This window comes from Bufo bufo, chromosome 4 (genome assembly GCF_905171765.1).
Source record: "Bufo bufo chromosome 4, aBufBuf1.1, whole genome shotgun sequence".
NCBI lineage: Eukaryota > Metazoa > Chordata > Amphibia > Anura > Bufonidae > Bufo > Bufo bufo.
The window spans coordinates 295,194,104-295,210,783 of NC_053392.1; the positions used below are offsets into that span (position 1 = coordinate 295,194,104).

General features: G+C 43.5%; 1 protein-coding gene across 1 annotated transcript in view; it reads right to left on the bottom strand.

Moving 5' to 3' along the window:
* Positions 1 to 3,326: 3,326 nt before the first annotated feature.
* IBTK (inhibitor of Bruton tyrosine kinase) overlaps positions 3,327 to 16,680 on the bottom strand; it is a 134,052-nt gene continuing 120,698 nt past the window's right edge. Inside the window, exons 27-29 of the mRNA XM_040428692.1 lie at positions 14,472 to 14,534; positions 7,938 to 8,070; positions 3,327 to 3,753 (exon numbers count right to left, since the gene is read on the bottom strand). Coding sequence (XP_040284626.1) covers positions 3,628 to 3,753; positions 7,938 to 8,070; positions 14,472 to 14,534 — 322 coding nt within the window. The 3' untranslated portion in view covers positions 3,327 to 3,627. The remainder of the gene's footprint in view (positions 3,754 to 7,937; positions 8,071 to 14,471; positions 14,535 to 16,680) is intronic.

Genomic DNA, 16,680 nt, shown 5'->3' on the forward strand with positions numbered 1-16,680 from the left:
ATGTGTGTATAATTCAGGTTCTATTTTTGTCAAAATATGAAAATTGTCCTAAAAGCAAAAGGGTTAACCTCTGTGTAAAAGTTTGCATAGCATTTATTGTTCATTTGCTACATAAATGCTAAAATAAGCAGATGTATAAATAGTCTTTAAAAATCTATAATTTTGTTGCTGTAGAGCAGGCATGCTCAACCTGCGGCCCTCCAGCTGTTGCAACACTACAACTCCCAGCATGCCCAAACAGTCTACAGCTATCAGCCTACAGAAGGGTATTGTGGGAGTTGTAGTTTTACAACAGCTGGAGGGCCGCAGGTTGAGCATGCCTTCTGTAGAGTCTGCGCAACTCCTGTTCACAACTTACAGTACTTGTGCTTTTGACATAATGCCGACAAATAATTTCTGGCTGCATTTGTATCAAGGCCAAATCATCTTTCTACTCTATATTTCCCATCTCTCAGAGTAGTACAGTTTATCAGCAGGGAGGGCGGGGGGAGATCTACATAGCAGAGAAAACTGTATGACGAGAGAACAGATTGCAGTAGGGGAGGGAGGGGAACGCACAAGCTAGACATATGGTGGAGAGAGCCTACAGCAGGGTCAGATTACCTGTATCGCAGCACAGATAGGCGGAAAGAACGCGCAATATAGTGTCTAGGCTGAATAATGATTATAAACACATGTATTGGGAGTTAAAAATAAAACCTGTTAACCTATGATCCAAGGCCAACAGCGGAGGACACTTCTCCAAATGGCCACACAAACGTTCGCAAACAATCAAACCATGTCCCACACTAGTCCATGTATTTAGTCTTTCAGCATTGCCTCACTCTTGAGGGTCTAGTGCAGGTGTGACTGTTTGTGAAGTGGGAAGCTGAGAAAATATCCACTTCTTTAGGTTTTAATCATGCCTTAGAGTTATTTTTAGTTAACTACCGTACCAATAAATGTATGATTTCATTCGATGTTCAGGAAGGGAGGAGTCCCACACAGGCAACATCAGTGTCCATGAGAAATGAGAGGAGATGCACAGGGACTGTTTAAAGCAGGGGTGCACAACCTTTCTTGGTCTGGGAGCTGCATTATTGTCACACTGCTATTTTAAGGGGCCGCAAAAAAAAAAAGAAAAAAGAAAAAAAAGTTGTTTGTTGCTCGTGGGGAGCAATGATCGCTACCACCTCGTTATCAGCAGCACATCCTTGATTACACATGTGCTGCCAATATTTGTACATTTTTCATTCTGATGAAAGATGCAAATCACCTGACAAACAAGTGCTTGTTTAATGATTGATTGGTGGTGCAATTATATGGGCCAGTTGTCAGGAATGAACGTTCCTATGAACACTTTTTCCAGTATTTGGCCCCGAAAATTGTGCATTATTATTGTGGGATTAAGTTACAACATTTCCTGCCATCCTGCCTCCTATTGACAAATGAGCACTTTCCCTCACTACAGAGGACAGCACTCATTGGTTATCACTGCCTCCTGCTCCCCCGCCTCCAGTTATAGGTCCTGCGATAACCAGTAAGCGCTTTCCATTAGGGCTCATGCACATGGCTGTAATTTCGGTCTGCATCTGATACACATTTTTTGCGTATCAGAAGCGGATCCATTCATTTAAATGAGGCCACAAAAAATGAGGAGAGCACACAGCCTGCATCCGCACGTCCACTCCGCGGGTCGCAAAAAAAATAGAACATGTCCGTTTTGCAGACAAGGATAGGACATTTCTACAGAAGTTAAAAAATAAATAGTGGCATGCACTCGGCAGGGATCAGTGTTTTGTGGATCCGAGATTTATGGACCACAAAACACTTACTAGCAGGGAAAGGGCTTATTGGTTAACCCTTTAACGACCAGGCTAGAAACGGCCTTAATGAACAGAAGTTTCTTTGTGATTTAGCAAACATGGCGATTTAGTGTTTGCAACTTAATTTTTAGACTGCCAAAATAATTTATGCAACTATTTTGACGTGACACCTAGGGCTTTTTAATATACTTTTTTAAACATTTTCTTTTTTAGTTTTACTTGAGGAAAACTGTGCAAAACATTTTTTAAAAGTCACTTTGTTCCCCAAACGATAACTCCACATTTACGTTAAATATACAGACCCCAAAATACATTAAAATGAGTTCTCTATTTTGTGTCAGTCATTTTGATATATAATATGCATAGTTGCAGGTGAACTGGGTGATAATGGTGACAGTTCTGGTTGGCGTTTTTATATATATTTTTTGCATTATATTTTTAGGATTAATTTTTTAACTTATTTTTTTTATATATTAAAGGTCATTAAAATACCTCTTGGGGCCACTGACACTGCTTTTTGTATTTTACTCTATTTTTACAGTAAGTGGGAGATCCAAAGGAGTCCCAGTTATAAGGGGGAAACAGCTCCCTGTGGGTGATTTCTACAAGGCAGAGCGGATCCGGGTCTGCTAAGACCCTGCAGCTCCACTCTGCCCTTGAGACACCCGCCACTACCTATATCTACTGTATATCGCTTATTGAGCGCTATGCAACTATATGAGGAAAAGGCAGAGGAGGTATTAACCTGCTTCTATGCTCTCCACGGGTTCCCCAAAGTAAGTGCAGGACAAGACCTACTGCTACAGTGCTAAGCGGCACTACGGTCAGAAACACAGCTGATCGCACGGGGGCTTTGTAGTTACTGTACTTCTAGAAGCTCAGCTCTCTGCAACTGCCGTACCCTCTCCCCTTTAATTGACAGGGCCAGGCAGTGAAAACATCATAATGCCTGTCAATCAAGAGTGCAGAGGAAGCAACAGTTGCAGAGAAAGAAGAGCCTCTAGAGGTGTAACAGAACGCCTCCGTTGCTCATAGAGGCTCATCTGCATATATTAAAACTTAATTTTTCTCAGCAGCGCGGGCACATATGAACATAGGACCAACACAGATGCCTGCAGCTGCCAAGTGCACATGCAACAGGTCAGTCAGCTTCATAGGTACAAATCTTCTGACAGATGTCCTTTAAGTGTCTCTATAAAGGAAAAGCATTACAGAAATTAAGCTGTGCTAGTACATGAGAGCTAGTGAAGGCATCAGCATCCTGGACACACAGATCTCATATACAGCATGTATTACTTTGAGGCAAGTGATCACACGGGAAAAGTCTGAATCTGGGAGAAGGCTGTAAACTACATAATCAGTGGGTTTAGAAAATAATTGATGGAGATTGCAGTCTCAAACTTATTAAATATGTAAAAAAAAAAAACACTTTTCCATGTTCATACCCTTTAAGGGATAACCAGAAATACAGAGTTCTTGCAATCACACACTGTAAACTGGAAAAAAAAATATCTGAAAACTATAATTGCACACTTTTATTTGCAACAGAAACTCATTACACTGTAACAGAATACACAACTACCATATTAAATATTCTATATTAGACAATAATTATTAAATTTGTCAAAACTGAGAACATGAAAAGTCCATAAGTAATGTGTATATGGCATACAAGTTGAAATTAGTCCATTCAACCCTGATTAGCAAATCCAGACCAAAATCTACAAAACATGCGTGGGCCTTTATTAACTGCAAACACACTGCCCAAACATTACATCAATGTGTGCACGTTTATAGGATTCAGAAAATAACCATGTCATAGTCAATGCTTGTTCCACATTGGTGTTGCCATGGGCTCTTGTGCTGATCGCTCAACTGTTATATATTCTTCTGGGTTGTCTATTGCTTGGTAATGTACCAGCAGATCCTGAATCGCACGTTCTTCAATCTAAGAAACATAGAACAAAATGTTGTTGTTTTGTCATTTATAGACAGGCATTCTCAAAAAAGGGTTGTCTCACTTAAGCAAATTGCATTTATCATGTAGACAAAGTTAATACAATGCACTTACTAATGTCATGTGATTGTCCATATCGCCTCCTTTGCTGGCTGGATTCATTTTTCCATTGCATTATACACGGCTTGTTTCCAGGGGTTACAACCACCCAGCAATCCAGCAGCGGTGGTCGTGCTTGCACACCAGCCTATGTGCACTCCCGTGGTTCCGGCCACTGAAGAGGCCGGCACCTTTTCCTATAGTGTACAACCATGGCCACTGCTGCTGGATTGCAGGGTGGTCCTAACACCTAGATACGAGCAGCGTATAATGCGATGGAAAAATGCCAGCAAAAGAGGCAATATGGATAATAACAATATATTAGTAAGTGCCTTGTATTAACTTTGTCTATATGATAAATGCCACTTGCTGAAGTGAAACAACCCCTTTAAAGGCTATGGACACCTTTGTGCAAATCAATAACCCCATATCTTACCATAACGCAGCACATAAAAAAATTGCACTTGTTTGTTTACTGGTATTCGCTTTGCTTCACATGCCCTCAGAAGTGATCTTCTGTGAGATTCACTCACTGTTCGGATGTCTCATCAGGCTCTGTGGGCGTTCCTGTGGATTTCACATGCACCAGCACAAGCTCTGCTGCCCCCCCCCCACATCCTGTTACACAGTACAGCTCTCAGCCACTTACATATAGGCTGCTGGAACTTGTAAGATTTCATTCCAATCCACAACATGGTGAGTCTAACAGTATGCTACAGCCTGTAATCAGCAGATCTATTTCTCACTTTCCATTCTGTGAAAGTCCATTAATTGCAGACACAATAGATATTTCTGCTGATAACGTTAGTGCAGCCATCTACAGTCAGAACCATGGCGTTATAGGCAGGATATAGATCTCATTACTGACGCTCTCACTACATGTGCTCTCTTCTGAATACAGTATTGTGTGCAGTCCGCACATTGAGCAGTCACTTATCCCACACAGATTAGTACAATGTGATGACACACAATGCTATGTACACATATAAGTACACAGGGGGGAGAGTTATCTAAACTGGTGTAAAGTAGAACTGAGTTAGTTGCCCATAGCAACCAAATTCCTCCTTTCATTTTCCAATGAAGCTGTGAAAAATTAAAGGTGCAATCTGATCTACTAGATCAGTTCTACTTTACACCAGTTTGATAAATGAATATATATATATATATATATATATGTATATATATAAATATAAAAATGTCCGCACACTTTATTCACCCCTGTGGTCGCACTGTTTTCAGCTCATTCACAGTCTTTTTTCAAGCTATGAGCTAAAACGTTGCGACTAGTGTTTAGTGAACTTGTGTTTCAAGTTAGGCGTACAAGGATCAGGTTATCTAAGAATTTCGTTATGGATTCCGCTAACACGGATCAAGGGTCCATTCACACATCTGCAACTGTTTTGTGGTCTGCAAATTGCGGATCCGCCAAACACAGACACCGGCCATGTGCATTACGCATTTTGTGAACCGCACATGGCCGGCACTATGACAGAAATGCCTATTCTTGCCTGTTAATTTTTTGGGCTGGGCTGTGGAAGTACGGATGCATCTTTTGCGGCCCCATTGAAAATTAATGGGTCTGCACCCCTTCCGCAAAAGTGCGGATACGGACCCATTCATGCGGACGTGTGAATGGACCCTTAGTTATGGTCCATGGTAGCAAAATCCATAATGGAATTTTTACATAACCCGAACCTGAACCTTGTATGCCAAACTTGAAACACAAGTTCGCTCATCCCTAGTTGCGACCACAGGGGTGAATAGAGTGTTTTTATTTTCAATAATTTTTTGTGAGAGTGCTGCCATTTTTTTAAATTCTTATATTGTCCTCATATTGATATTTGGCCTGATGTGCTGCCATTGTTATATATTAGAGTTATTCCTGCAGTATATAAATCTTTTGCTAAATATATATATATATATACACATACATACAATCTTTTTTGAAGGCAAGGTAATCAAAAATGGCTGTTCTGGCACAGTCTTTATTTTTAGTTTTTTACAATGTTCACCTGACAGAGTAGATAATTTGAGAGCATTTATAGAGTAGGTCGTAATGACGTGGCGATACCTCATATGTCTATTTTTTTTATTTTATTTTGCATTTACACAATAAAAAGAAATTGAAAAAAAATCATGTTTTTGTGTTTCCATTTTCTGAAAGCTATATTTTTTTTATTTTTTGGGCGATTGTCTTAGGTAGAGTCTCATTTTTTGTTTGAAGAGATGCTGGTTTGATTGGTACCATTTTGGGGCACATATGAATTTTTGATCGATTGGTATTACACTTTTTGTGATGTAAAGTGAAGGTGAAAAATTGCTTTTTTTGGCACATTATTTTTTTACGGCGTTCACCAGACGGGTTGGATCACATGCTATTTTTATAGAGCAGTTTGTTGTGGACACAGTGATGCCTAATATGTGCATTTTTACATTTTATTTTATACAATAAAAATATTTTTGAAACAGAAAAATCATGTTTTAGTGTCTCCATTTTCTGAAAGCCATATTTTTCTTAATTTTTTGGACGATTGTCTTCTGTAGGGGCTAATTTTTTGCAGGATGAGATGACGGTTCGATTGGTACCATTTTGGGGCACATATGACTTTTTGATCGCTTGGTATTACATTATGTGTTGTAAGGTGATAAAAAAAAATCTTTTTTGGCACTTTAAAAAAAAAATATATATATATATGGCGTTCACCAGACGGGTTAGCGCATATCACACATTTATAGAGCAGGTTGCAATGGATGCGGCGATACCTAATATGTAAATATATTTTGGTTTTACACAATAAGAGCATTTTTTTTAAACAAAAAAAAATAAATCATGCTTTAGGGTCTTCATTTTCTGAAAGCCATATCTTTTTTATTTTTTAGCCAATTGTCTAAGGTAGAGACTCTCTTTTTGCGGAATGAGATGATGGTTTGAGTAGTACTATTTTTGGGTACATATAAATCTTTTGATCACTTTTTATACCATTTTGTTGGAAGTGCGGTGGGCAAAACTGCAATTCCATTATAGTTTTACTTTTTATTTTTATATGGCGTTCACCGTGCGGTAAAAGTATATGATCATTTTATAGATCAGATCGCTATGGACGCGGTGATACCAAACATGTTTATTGTTTTTTTTTTTTACATTTTTAACCAATTATATGTGCGGATATAGGAAGATTTTGTTTTTACTTTTTTTTTTTTTTATCCAGTGGATCTGATGCCTCAGCGCAGCGGCCCGATGGGGTAGGGAGCTTCCTCCCTCAGTTTACTCTTCAAGCATCGGACCGCTGCCACAGCAGCCCGATGGTTATCCCCTATTCCCTATGGGAACTATAAAAAAAAAAAGTGTAAAAAACAAAAAAATCCCTTTTCTCAAAATAAAAAAAAAACATCATGGGTGTCGCGATGTGTGAAAATGCCCATAGTATAAAAATATATTCCCCACACGGCAAAAGCAAAACAAAAAAAAGGGTCCAAATGGCCGATTCGCCGTTTTTTGGTTGTTTCATTTTCTACAAAACAATTAAATAAAAAGTCATACACACCCCAGAATGGTATCAATGGAAAGTTCAGATTGCCCCGCAAAAAATGAGCACCCCTACAGCTCCATACACATAATTACAAAAAAGTTATAGGGGTCAAAATATGGCGACAAAAAAATAAAACAGATTTTTTTACCACTATCAAAACGCTAGAAAAACAACATATAAAAGGTATCGCGAGGATTAGTACTGACCTGTAGAATAAAAGTAACCGATCAGTTTTATCGTACATCGAAGGTTGTAAATAAAAAACCCGTAAAACTGTGGTGGAATTGTTTTTTTTTTGCAATTTCACTCCATTTGGAATTTCTTTCCCGCATTCCCACTACATCATATGCAATATTAACTTGTCCCGCAAAAAAAACAAGCCCTCATATGGCTATGTGAACAGACAAAACTTTTTTATGGCTCTGGGAAGGCAGGGAGCACAAAACGAAAACACAAAAAAACAAAAAACAACCCTCTGGGCCTAAAAGGGTTAAACATGCAATAGCCTCAGCTTCAAGGAGAAAATATTTCTAATAGTTCTCTTACCTGGATGAGAGCCAGAGGTTTCTCCCGGCTCCAAATGAGGGCAGCCTCCTGCTTCTTCTCTTCTTCAACGATCTTAGTAAAAGTGACTGGCACCACTGAAGGCTTGTTTTTATTTAAGGGTAAAAGCCAGGGGCTGCAGAGCGATATAACAATATAACACAAATGTTAAAGGCAGACAGCAAAAGCTAAATCAATGCTGCAGTGTAAAGAATGTTAGAAGTTAAAATGATTTGGTGCATATTTAGACACTTCTAACTTTGCTCCACAATTTACGGTGCATGTTTGTGTATATTAGGCTGGGTTCACAACACGTTTTTGTCATACGTTTAACATATGCAAAAATGTATATAAGGCTACTTTCACACTAGCGGCAGGACGGATCTGACAGGCTGTTCACCCTGTCGGATCCGTCCTGCCGCTATTTCGCCGCTCCGTACCAATTGACTATGATGGGGACGGGGCGGAGCTCCGGCGCAGCATGGCGAGAGGCCACCGGACTAAAAAGTCGGACATGCAGTACTTTTAGTCCGGCGGCCTTTCCCTGTGCACTGCCGTGCTGCGCCAGAGCTCCGCCTCCGTCCCTATTATAGTCAATGGGGACGGAGCGGCAGGGCGAAATAGCGGCAGGACGGATTTGACAGGGTGAACATTTTTATTTTTTTAAGTATTACAACACAAAAAAAACAATACAAATGAAGGTAACAGGTTAGTTATAAATGTAAAAACGAAACCTATAAAGCTGTGATGGAATTGTGGTTTTTTTCCAAATACCAACCCATTTGAAATTTTCCAGCTTCCCACTACATTATATGCAATAACAAATTGTATGCAATAAAATTAACACAGCAAAATTTGTCAATATAAACACTTAAGTTTTTGCTGTTTTTCCTCATCCCCCCAGTTACCCGGTAAATTATATGTTCCTCAAAATGGTGCCATTAAAAACTACAACTTGTCCCACAAAAAAACAAGCTCTCATAAGGCTGCACCAATGGAAAAATAAAGAAAAGTTATAGCTCTTGGAATGTGATGTTGAAAGGGCCAAAACAGGACAGTCACTAAGGGGTTAAATTAGTACAACAGAAGATAATACTGCATGCCCTATTTCCAGCTAAAATTACTGATCGAAATGTAACTGACCAAATAACTGCAGTGTGAACTCAGCCTTAGCCGTTTCATTCACTTGTTTGGGACTGCTTCTTCCAGTTCAAGTGAATAGTAAGGAGCTGTCCCACTGATGGCCGAGGTGTAAGTACACTGCTCACCACTGCAGATGAAACACAGTGTCATCTTATCTGATGAGGTCTCATTCACAAGCCTAGTCTGTGTCTGCGCACAAGACGTTATTGTGCTGGCCACACCCCCTTGCATAGCTGGGACTTGTAGTCCCACACATACAACATGCTGCTGATTCTCCCAGCAGGCAGACATGTCACTCAGGGCAGCTCTTGTATTCACTCCCTTAGCAGTGTAATTATAGAGCTGGGACTTGTAGTCCCACACATACAACATGCTGCAGAGTCTCCCAGCAGGCAGACATGTCACTCAGGGCAGCTCTTGTATTCTCTCCCTTAGCAGTGTCATTATACAGCTGGGACTTGTAGTCCTACACATACAACATGCTGCAGAGTCTCCCAGCAGGCAGACATGTCACTCGGGGCAGCTCTTGTATTCACTCCCTTAGCAGTGTCATTATACAGCTGGGACTTGTAGTCCTACACATACAACATGCTGCAGAGTCTCCCAGCAGGCAGACATGTCACTCAGGACAGCACTTTTATTCACTCCCTTAGCAGTGTCATTATACAGCTGGGACTTGTAGTTCTACACATACAACATGCTGCAGAGTCTCCCAGCAGGCAGACATGTCACTCAGGGCAGCTCTTGTATTCACTCCCTTAGCAGTGTAATTATAGAGCTGGGACTTGTAGTCCTACACATACAACATGCTGCAGAGTCTCCCAGCAGGCAGACATGTCACTCAGGGCAGCTCTTGTATCCACTCCCTTAGCAGTGTCATTATACAGCTGGGACTTGTAGTCCTACACATACAACATGCTGCACAGTCTCCCAGCAGTCAGACATGTCACTCGGGGCAGCTCTTGTATTCTCTCCCTTAGCAGTGTCATTATACAGCTGGGACTTGTAGTCCTACACATACAACATGCTGCAGAGTCTCCCAGCAGGCAGACATGTCACTCAGGACAGCACTTTTATTCACTCCCTTAGCAGTGTCATTATACAGCTGGGACTTGTAGTTCTACACATACAACATGCTGCAGAGTCTCCCAGCAGGCAGACATGTCACTCAGGGCAGCTCTTGTATCCACTCCCTTAGCAGTGTCATTATACAGCTGGGACTTGTAGTCCTACACATACAACATGCTGCAGAGTCTCCCAGCAGGCAGACATGTCACTCAGGGCAGCTCTTGTATTCACTCCCTTAGCAGTGTCATTATACAGCTGGGACTTGTAGTCCTACACATACAACATGCTGCACAGTATCCCAGCAGGCAGACATGTCACTCAGGGCAGCTCTTGTATCCACTCCCTTAGCAGTGTCATTGTACAGCTGGGACTTGTAGTCCTACACATACAACATGCTGCTGAGTCTCCCAGCAGGCAGACATGTCACTCAGGGCAGCTCTTGTATCCACTCCCTTAGCAGTGTCATTGTACAGCTGGGACTTGTAGTCATACACATACAACATGCTGCAGAGTCTCCCAGCAGGTAGACATGTCACTCAGGGCAGCTCTTGTATTCACTCCCTTAGCAGTGTCATTATACAGCTGGGACTTGTAGTCCTACACATACAACATGCTGCCGAGTCTCCCAGCAGTCAGACATGTCACTCGGGGCAGCTCTTGTATTCTCTCCCTTAGCAGTGTCATTATACAGCTGGGACTTGTAGTCCTACACATACAACATGCTGCAGATTCTCCCAGCAGGCAGACATGTCACTCGGGGCAGCTCTTGTATTCACTACCTTAGCAGTGTCATTATACAGCTGGGACTTGTAGTCCTACACATACAACATGCTGCAGATTCTCCCAGCAGGCAGACATGTCACTCGGGGCAGCTCTTGTATTCACTACCTTTGCAGAGCAGACGGGGGAAGAGGCGGCACAGATATTCATGAGGAAAACTTCAGAGATTTTTTTGCCTACAACTTGCTTATCTTATGTATATATTGCTGACCATCAGATTTACAATGATATATATATATATATATATATATATATATATATATATATATATATTTTTTTTTTTTTACATAAGGCTACTTTCACACTAGTGTTTTAGTTTTCGGCTATTGAGATCCATCATAGGGGCTCAATACCGGAAGAAAATGCTTCAGTTCTGTCCCCATTCATTGTCAATGGGGACAAAACTGAACTGAACAGAATGCATTCCGTTTAGGCCTCTTTCACACTTGCGTTGTCCGGATCCGGCGTGTACTCCATTTGCCGGAAGTGCCCGTCGGATCCGTAACACCGCAAGTGAATTGAAAGCATTTGAAGACGGATCAGTCTTCAAAATGCGTTCAATGTTACTATGGCACCCAGGACGCTATTAAAGTCCTGGTTGCCATAGTAGTAGTGGGGAGCAGTATACTTACAGTCCGTGCTGCTCCCGGGGCGCTCCAGAATGACATCAGGGCGCCCCATCGCATGGATGACGTGATCCATGCGATCAAGTCATCCATGTGCGTGGGGCGCCCTGATGTCACTCTGAAGCGCCCCGGGAGCCGCACGGACGGTAAGTATACTGATCCCCCGCTCCCCACTACACTTTACCATGGCAAACAGGACTTTAGTGTCCTGGCAGCCATGGTAACCATTCAGAAAAAGCTAAACGTCGGATCCGGATTATTGCCTTTCAATGGCCATTAATTCCGGATCCGGCCTTGCGGCAAGTGTTCAGGATTTTTGACCGGAGCAAAAAGCGCAGCATGCTGCGGTATTTTCTCCGGCCAAAAAACGTTCCGTTCCGGAACTGAAGACATCCTGATGCATCCTGAACGGATTTCTCTCCATTCAGAATGCATAGGGATAATCCTGATCAGGATTCTTCCGGCATAGAGCCCCGACGACGGAACTCTATGCCGGAGCACAACAACGCAAGTGTGAAAGAGCCCTTAGTTGCGTTCCCATACCGGAGAGCAAACCGCAACATGTTGCAGTTTGCTTTCCGTCCTGGGATGCGGAGCAAGACGGATCCGGCATGACCCCCAATGCAAGTTAATGGGGACAGATCTGTTTTCTCTGCCACAATAGAAAACAGATCCGTCCTCAATTGACTTTCAATGGAGTTAATGACGGATCCGTCTTGGCAATGTTAAAGATAATACAACCGGATCCGTTCATAACGGATGCAGATGGTTGTATTATCAGTTTCAGAAGCGTTTTTGCTGAACCCTGCCGGATCTAGTAAAAACGCTAGTGTGAAAGTAGCCTAACTCATACAACTAGGGGTGGGCGATATAGGCGATATGAGATCTAAATTTATGCCACGATATGGATTTTGTGCATATCGTTGGACCGCAATATGACCACGGAGCGGTAGTGAATGATCGCGCTCTCGGCACGCCCCATGTTCTCCTGAGTCGGCACAGTGGAGAAGGAGGGAGTCCCTCCCTCCCCACTGTGCGCGGCTGCCGCTGGCCACCAATAAGAACAGAGTAGGAGGAGGAGGGGAGGGACTGTGGCCACTGCGCCACCAATGAATGCCTGAATACCAACGTAGCGTTCATGTGCCGGCCATATCCCGGGCCCCTGACTGCACGCATCGATCTGCCGCAATTAACCCCTCAGTTGAGGGGTTAATCGAGCGGATCACAGCATCCTGTCAGAGGTCAGGTGCTGGGAATGTTCTTCAGTCTCTGCATTGGTGGCAGTGGGCAGTTCCGATCGGAGTCCCAGCAGTGTAATGCTGGGGCTCCGATCGGTTACCATGGCAGCCAGGAGTCACGCTACTGAAGTCCTGGCTGCCATGGTATGTTAGTGCGCAGCATTATACTCACGTGCGCTGTGGCCGCTGGTCGCTCCTCCTTCTGTCTGGGAGGCGCATTGCTAATGCTTATAGCATTAGCAATGCGCCACACAGACCTATGAGAAGAAGGAGCGCTCGGCGGCCACGGCGCACGTGAGTATAATGCTGCTCACTAACATACCATGGCAGCCAGGACTTCAGTAGCGTGACTCCTGGCCTGCATGGTTACCGATCGGAGCCCCAGCATTACAATGCTGGGACTCCGGTCGGAACTGCCCACTGCCACCAATGATGGGGGGGAGGAGGGGGACCCTGTGGCCACTGCCACCAATGATTAATACTGGGGAGAGAGGGGGGGTGGGTTTGAGTTACCAGAGGGGGCTGATAAGAGGGAGAGGCTGGGGGGTACATGAGAGGCTGGGGGGCTGATCAGAGGCTGGGGGGCTGATGAGAGGCTGGGGGGCGGATGAGAGGCTGGGGGGGGGGCGGATGAGAGGCTGGGGGGGGGGGGCGGATGAGAGGCTGGGGGGGGGGCGGATGAGAGGCTGGGGGGGGGGCGGATGAGAGGCTGGGGGGGGGGGGGCGGATGAGAGGCTGGGGGGGGCGGATGAGAGGCTGGGGGGGGGGCGGATGAGAGGCTGGGGGGGGGCGGATGAGAGGCTGGGGGGGGGGGCGGATGAGAGGCTGGGGGGGCGGATGAGAGGCTGGGGGGGCGGAGAAGAGGCTGGGGGGGCGGATGAGAGGCTGGGGGGGGCGGATGAGAGGCTGGGGGGCACATGAGAGGCTGGCTGCCATGGTCTCTGAGCTCTATTAGGGTGAATATGACAAGGGTTCTAGCCCTTAAGGAGGCTAATAGTTATTAAATAAAAAGTAAAAAAATAAAATAAAAAAAAAGTTTAAACACCCCCCCCCCCCCCCAAATAACATGCTTAAAATTATATCGCAATATAGATTTTAGGCCATATCGCCCACCCCTACATACAACCCCTTTAATTTCTTTTTTTTCAGGCTATTCTATGCAGCCTGAAACTAAATGCAGTGGCACATACAATTAGTAACATAGTCACATAGTTGGCTGAAAAAAAACATCTGTCCATCCAGTTCGGCCTGTTATGCTGCAAGTTGACCCAGAGGAAGGCAAAAAAAACCCTGTGAGGTAGAAGCCAATTTTCCTCACTTTAGGGGAATAAAAAATTCCTTCCTGACTCCAATCAGGCAATCAGAATATCTCCCTGGATCAACGACCCCTCTCTAGTAGTTATAACCTGTAAGTTCTGCAGATTTCTGCTGTGGAATGCCGCCAGATATGCTTTGGCTGTACCGTAAGAGCGGTGCTACACGGCAGAGTTGGTCATTGAACAGCTCACTGTATTCTCAAAATGGATTATTTCTTGTTGGTCATAGGAGTGCAGGTAACTAACTCAACGGGGTTATGTTAACTTAGCGAGTCACAATGGTACACACAAGAAGCAGTTCAATAACTAATTTAACTCTGCTACATTTCTATACATCTATTACATGTAGCATAATAAATACATTACTTGGAAGACTCTGGCACATTACTTTTCCACTTGGATTCATGAGTTGCAGTTTCAGATGGTTTTCTGATAAGACAAAAAAGTTACATCAAATTACCAGTGGAAAGTCAGGCTACTTTCACATCTGCGTTTTCAATTCCGCTATTGAGATCCGTCATAGCGGAAGGAAACGCTTCAGTTTTGTCCCCATTTATTGTCAATGGGGACAAAACTGAACTGAACGAAACGCAATGCTCAAAAATGCACCATTCCGTTCTATTGTGTCTCCATTGCGGACAGAAAAACGCTGCAAGCAGTTACAGGGGTGATACAGCCCCCAGAGAGGCCGTACAGCACTATTGCAGAGCTGATCGAGGTCTAGGAAGACCAGGCAACCACATGGTCGTGGGGCCGGAACAGGAAGTGGCTTTGCGCTTCCATAGCTGCATACACAATGCTTGTTCAGCGCTGTGTATACAGCCATATAGAAGGAAGGAATACTGAGGAAGCATCCCTGCCTTCTCTATGGGGTGCCCTGATGTCACTGACAGCAGCTGCAATCTCTGAACGCCTGGACGCTTGCAGTAAATGGGCGGTGAGGAACTGGCTAATGGGGTTTTCTGGGACTGTAAAATATTCATGGCTTTTCAATAGGATAGGCCATCAAGACCTGACTGGTGGCAGTCCAACTCCTTGTCACCCCTGCAGGCCAGCACAGCACAATACATCTTGTTGTGGGGGTGTCTGGTACTGCACTTAGGGTTAAACTGCTGTGAGCTGCAGTACCAGGCATAGCCACAACCAGATGTATGTCACTGTGCTCCCCGAATTGCTGTCAATTAGCTGTAGGAAGGGGCAGTGTGTCAGAGAATGCTGATCGCTGGGTACAAATCAAATACTAAAGGGAACCCGTCACCATGAAAATACTGTATAATCTGCAGGCAGCATGTTATAGAGCAGGTGGAGCTGAGCAGATTGATTTATAGTTTTATGGGAATACTGTAGATTCAGTAAAACTTGTATTTCATTCATTTATTTTACTGCTCATTCAGGGCTTTGAAGTCAAAGGGTCAATCTGCTCAGCTCCTCCTGCTCTATAACATGTAGCCTGCAGACTGCACTGCATTTTCATAATGATAGGTTCCCTTTAATAGCATAATTAAAAACAGGCCATCAGTATTATGGCCTCTTTCACACGAACGTATTGGTTCCGTGCATTGGGTACCGCAATTTGCAGTCCCCAATGCACGGGCAACGTTCAACTTGAATTGGTCAGTGATCTGTCCGTTCTGGACCCATTCAAATCAATGGGTCTGCATCCGTGATGTGGAATGCCCACGGCCGGTGCCCCGTGTATTGCGGAACCGCCGAATGCGGCCCGACATACGGCCACAGGAGCACTACGGCCGTGTGAAAGAGGCCTTACAGTTCTAGAAATCCCTATAGCTAGCTGCAGTTCCACGGTCTGCTGCGGATTCAGCTTTTGATCACAGGTTAAGCACCCTTACATAGTGTAAGCAGTATACTGTAGTCTTATGAGAAGGAGCTGACACTACAAATCCCTTGACTGGCAATCATTAACCCATTGCTGAAAACAAAGAAAACTTTTCCCCCCCAATTTTTATAAGAACTTTCATACAGTATGTCACAAAGTTTCATTTTTGCTTTGATTTGTGTGTAATTTCCTTTTAACAGCTCAGACACGCACTTTTTCTCTATGCGGAAAAGGTTATATGATGAGGTCAGGCTGACTGTGGTTTGGAAAGATTACACTTAAGATAATTTTAACAAAAATGTAAATTTCTTCCTAAATCAACCATTAAAACCCCAGTTGTTTCCAACAAAAGGATTTTTGAAGTGAGAGCAGCCTGTGTGTAATGACAGCTCGGGACAGACATACTGCACACACATTGATATATCTAACAACACCAATAGAAGATATGGAAAGAAACCAGGTTTGTCCAAGAGGGGCAAATATTTTTCCTTATAAGGATGCAAATGTAGAATATTACTGCAGATATCCAAATATATCCAATATAGGGAATGAATGTATATAGATTACGGTATATTCTTTTAGTCCACCAATATGTCCATTGTTAGCTGCCACGCGTAAAGGTGCCGTAGACCAACCGGCAAACAAGTAAAGCGCTTGTTTTTCTCGTGATCCATCATTTATGCAAAGCCTAAAATCCTTGTTTGTCGCTGGCTCCTCACTCTATGTAAAAAGGGATGT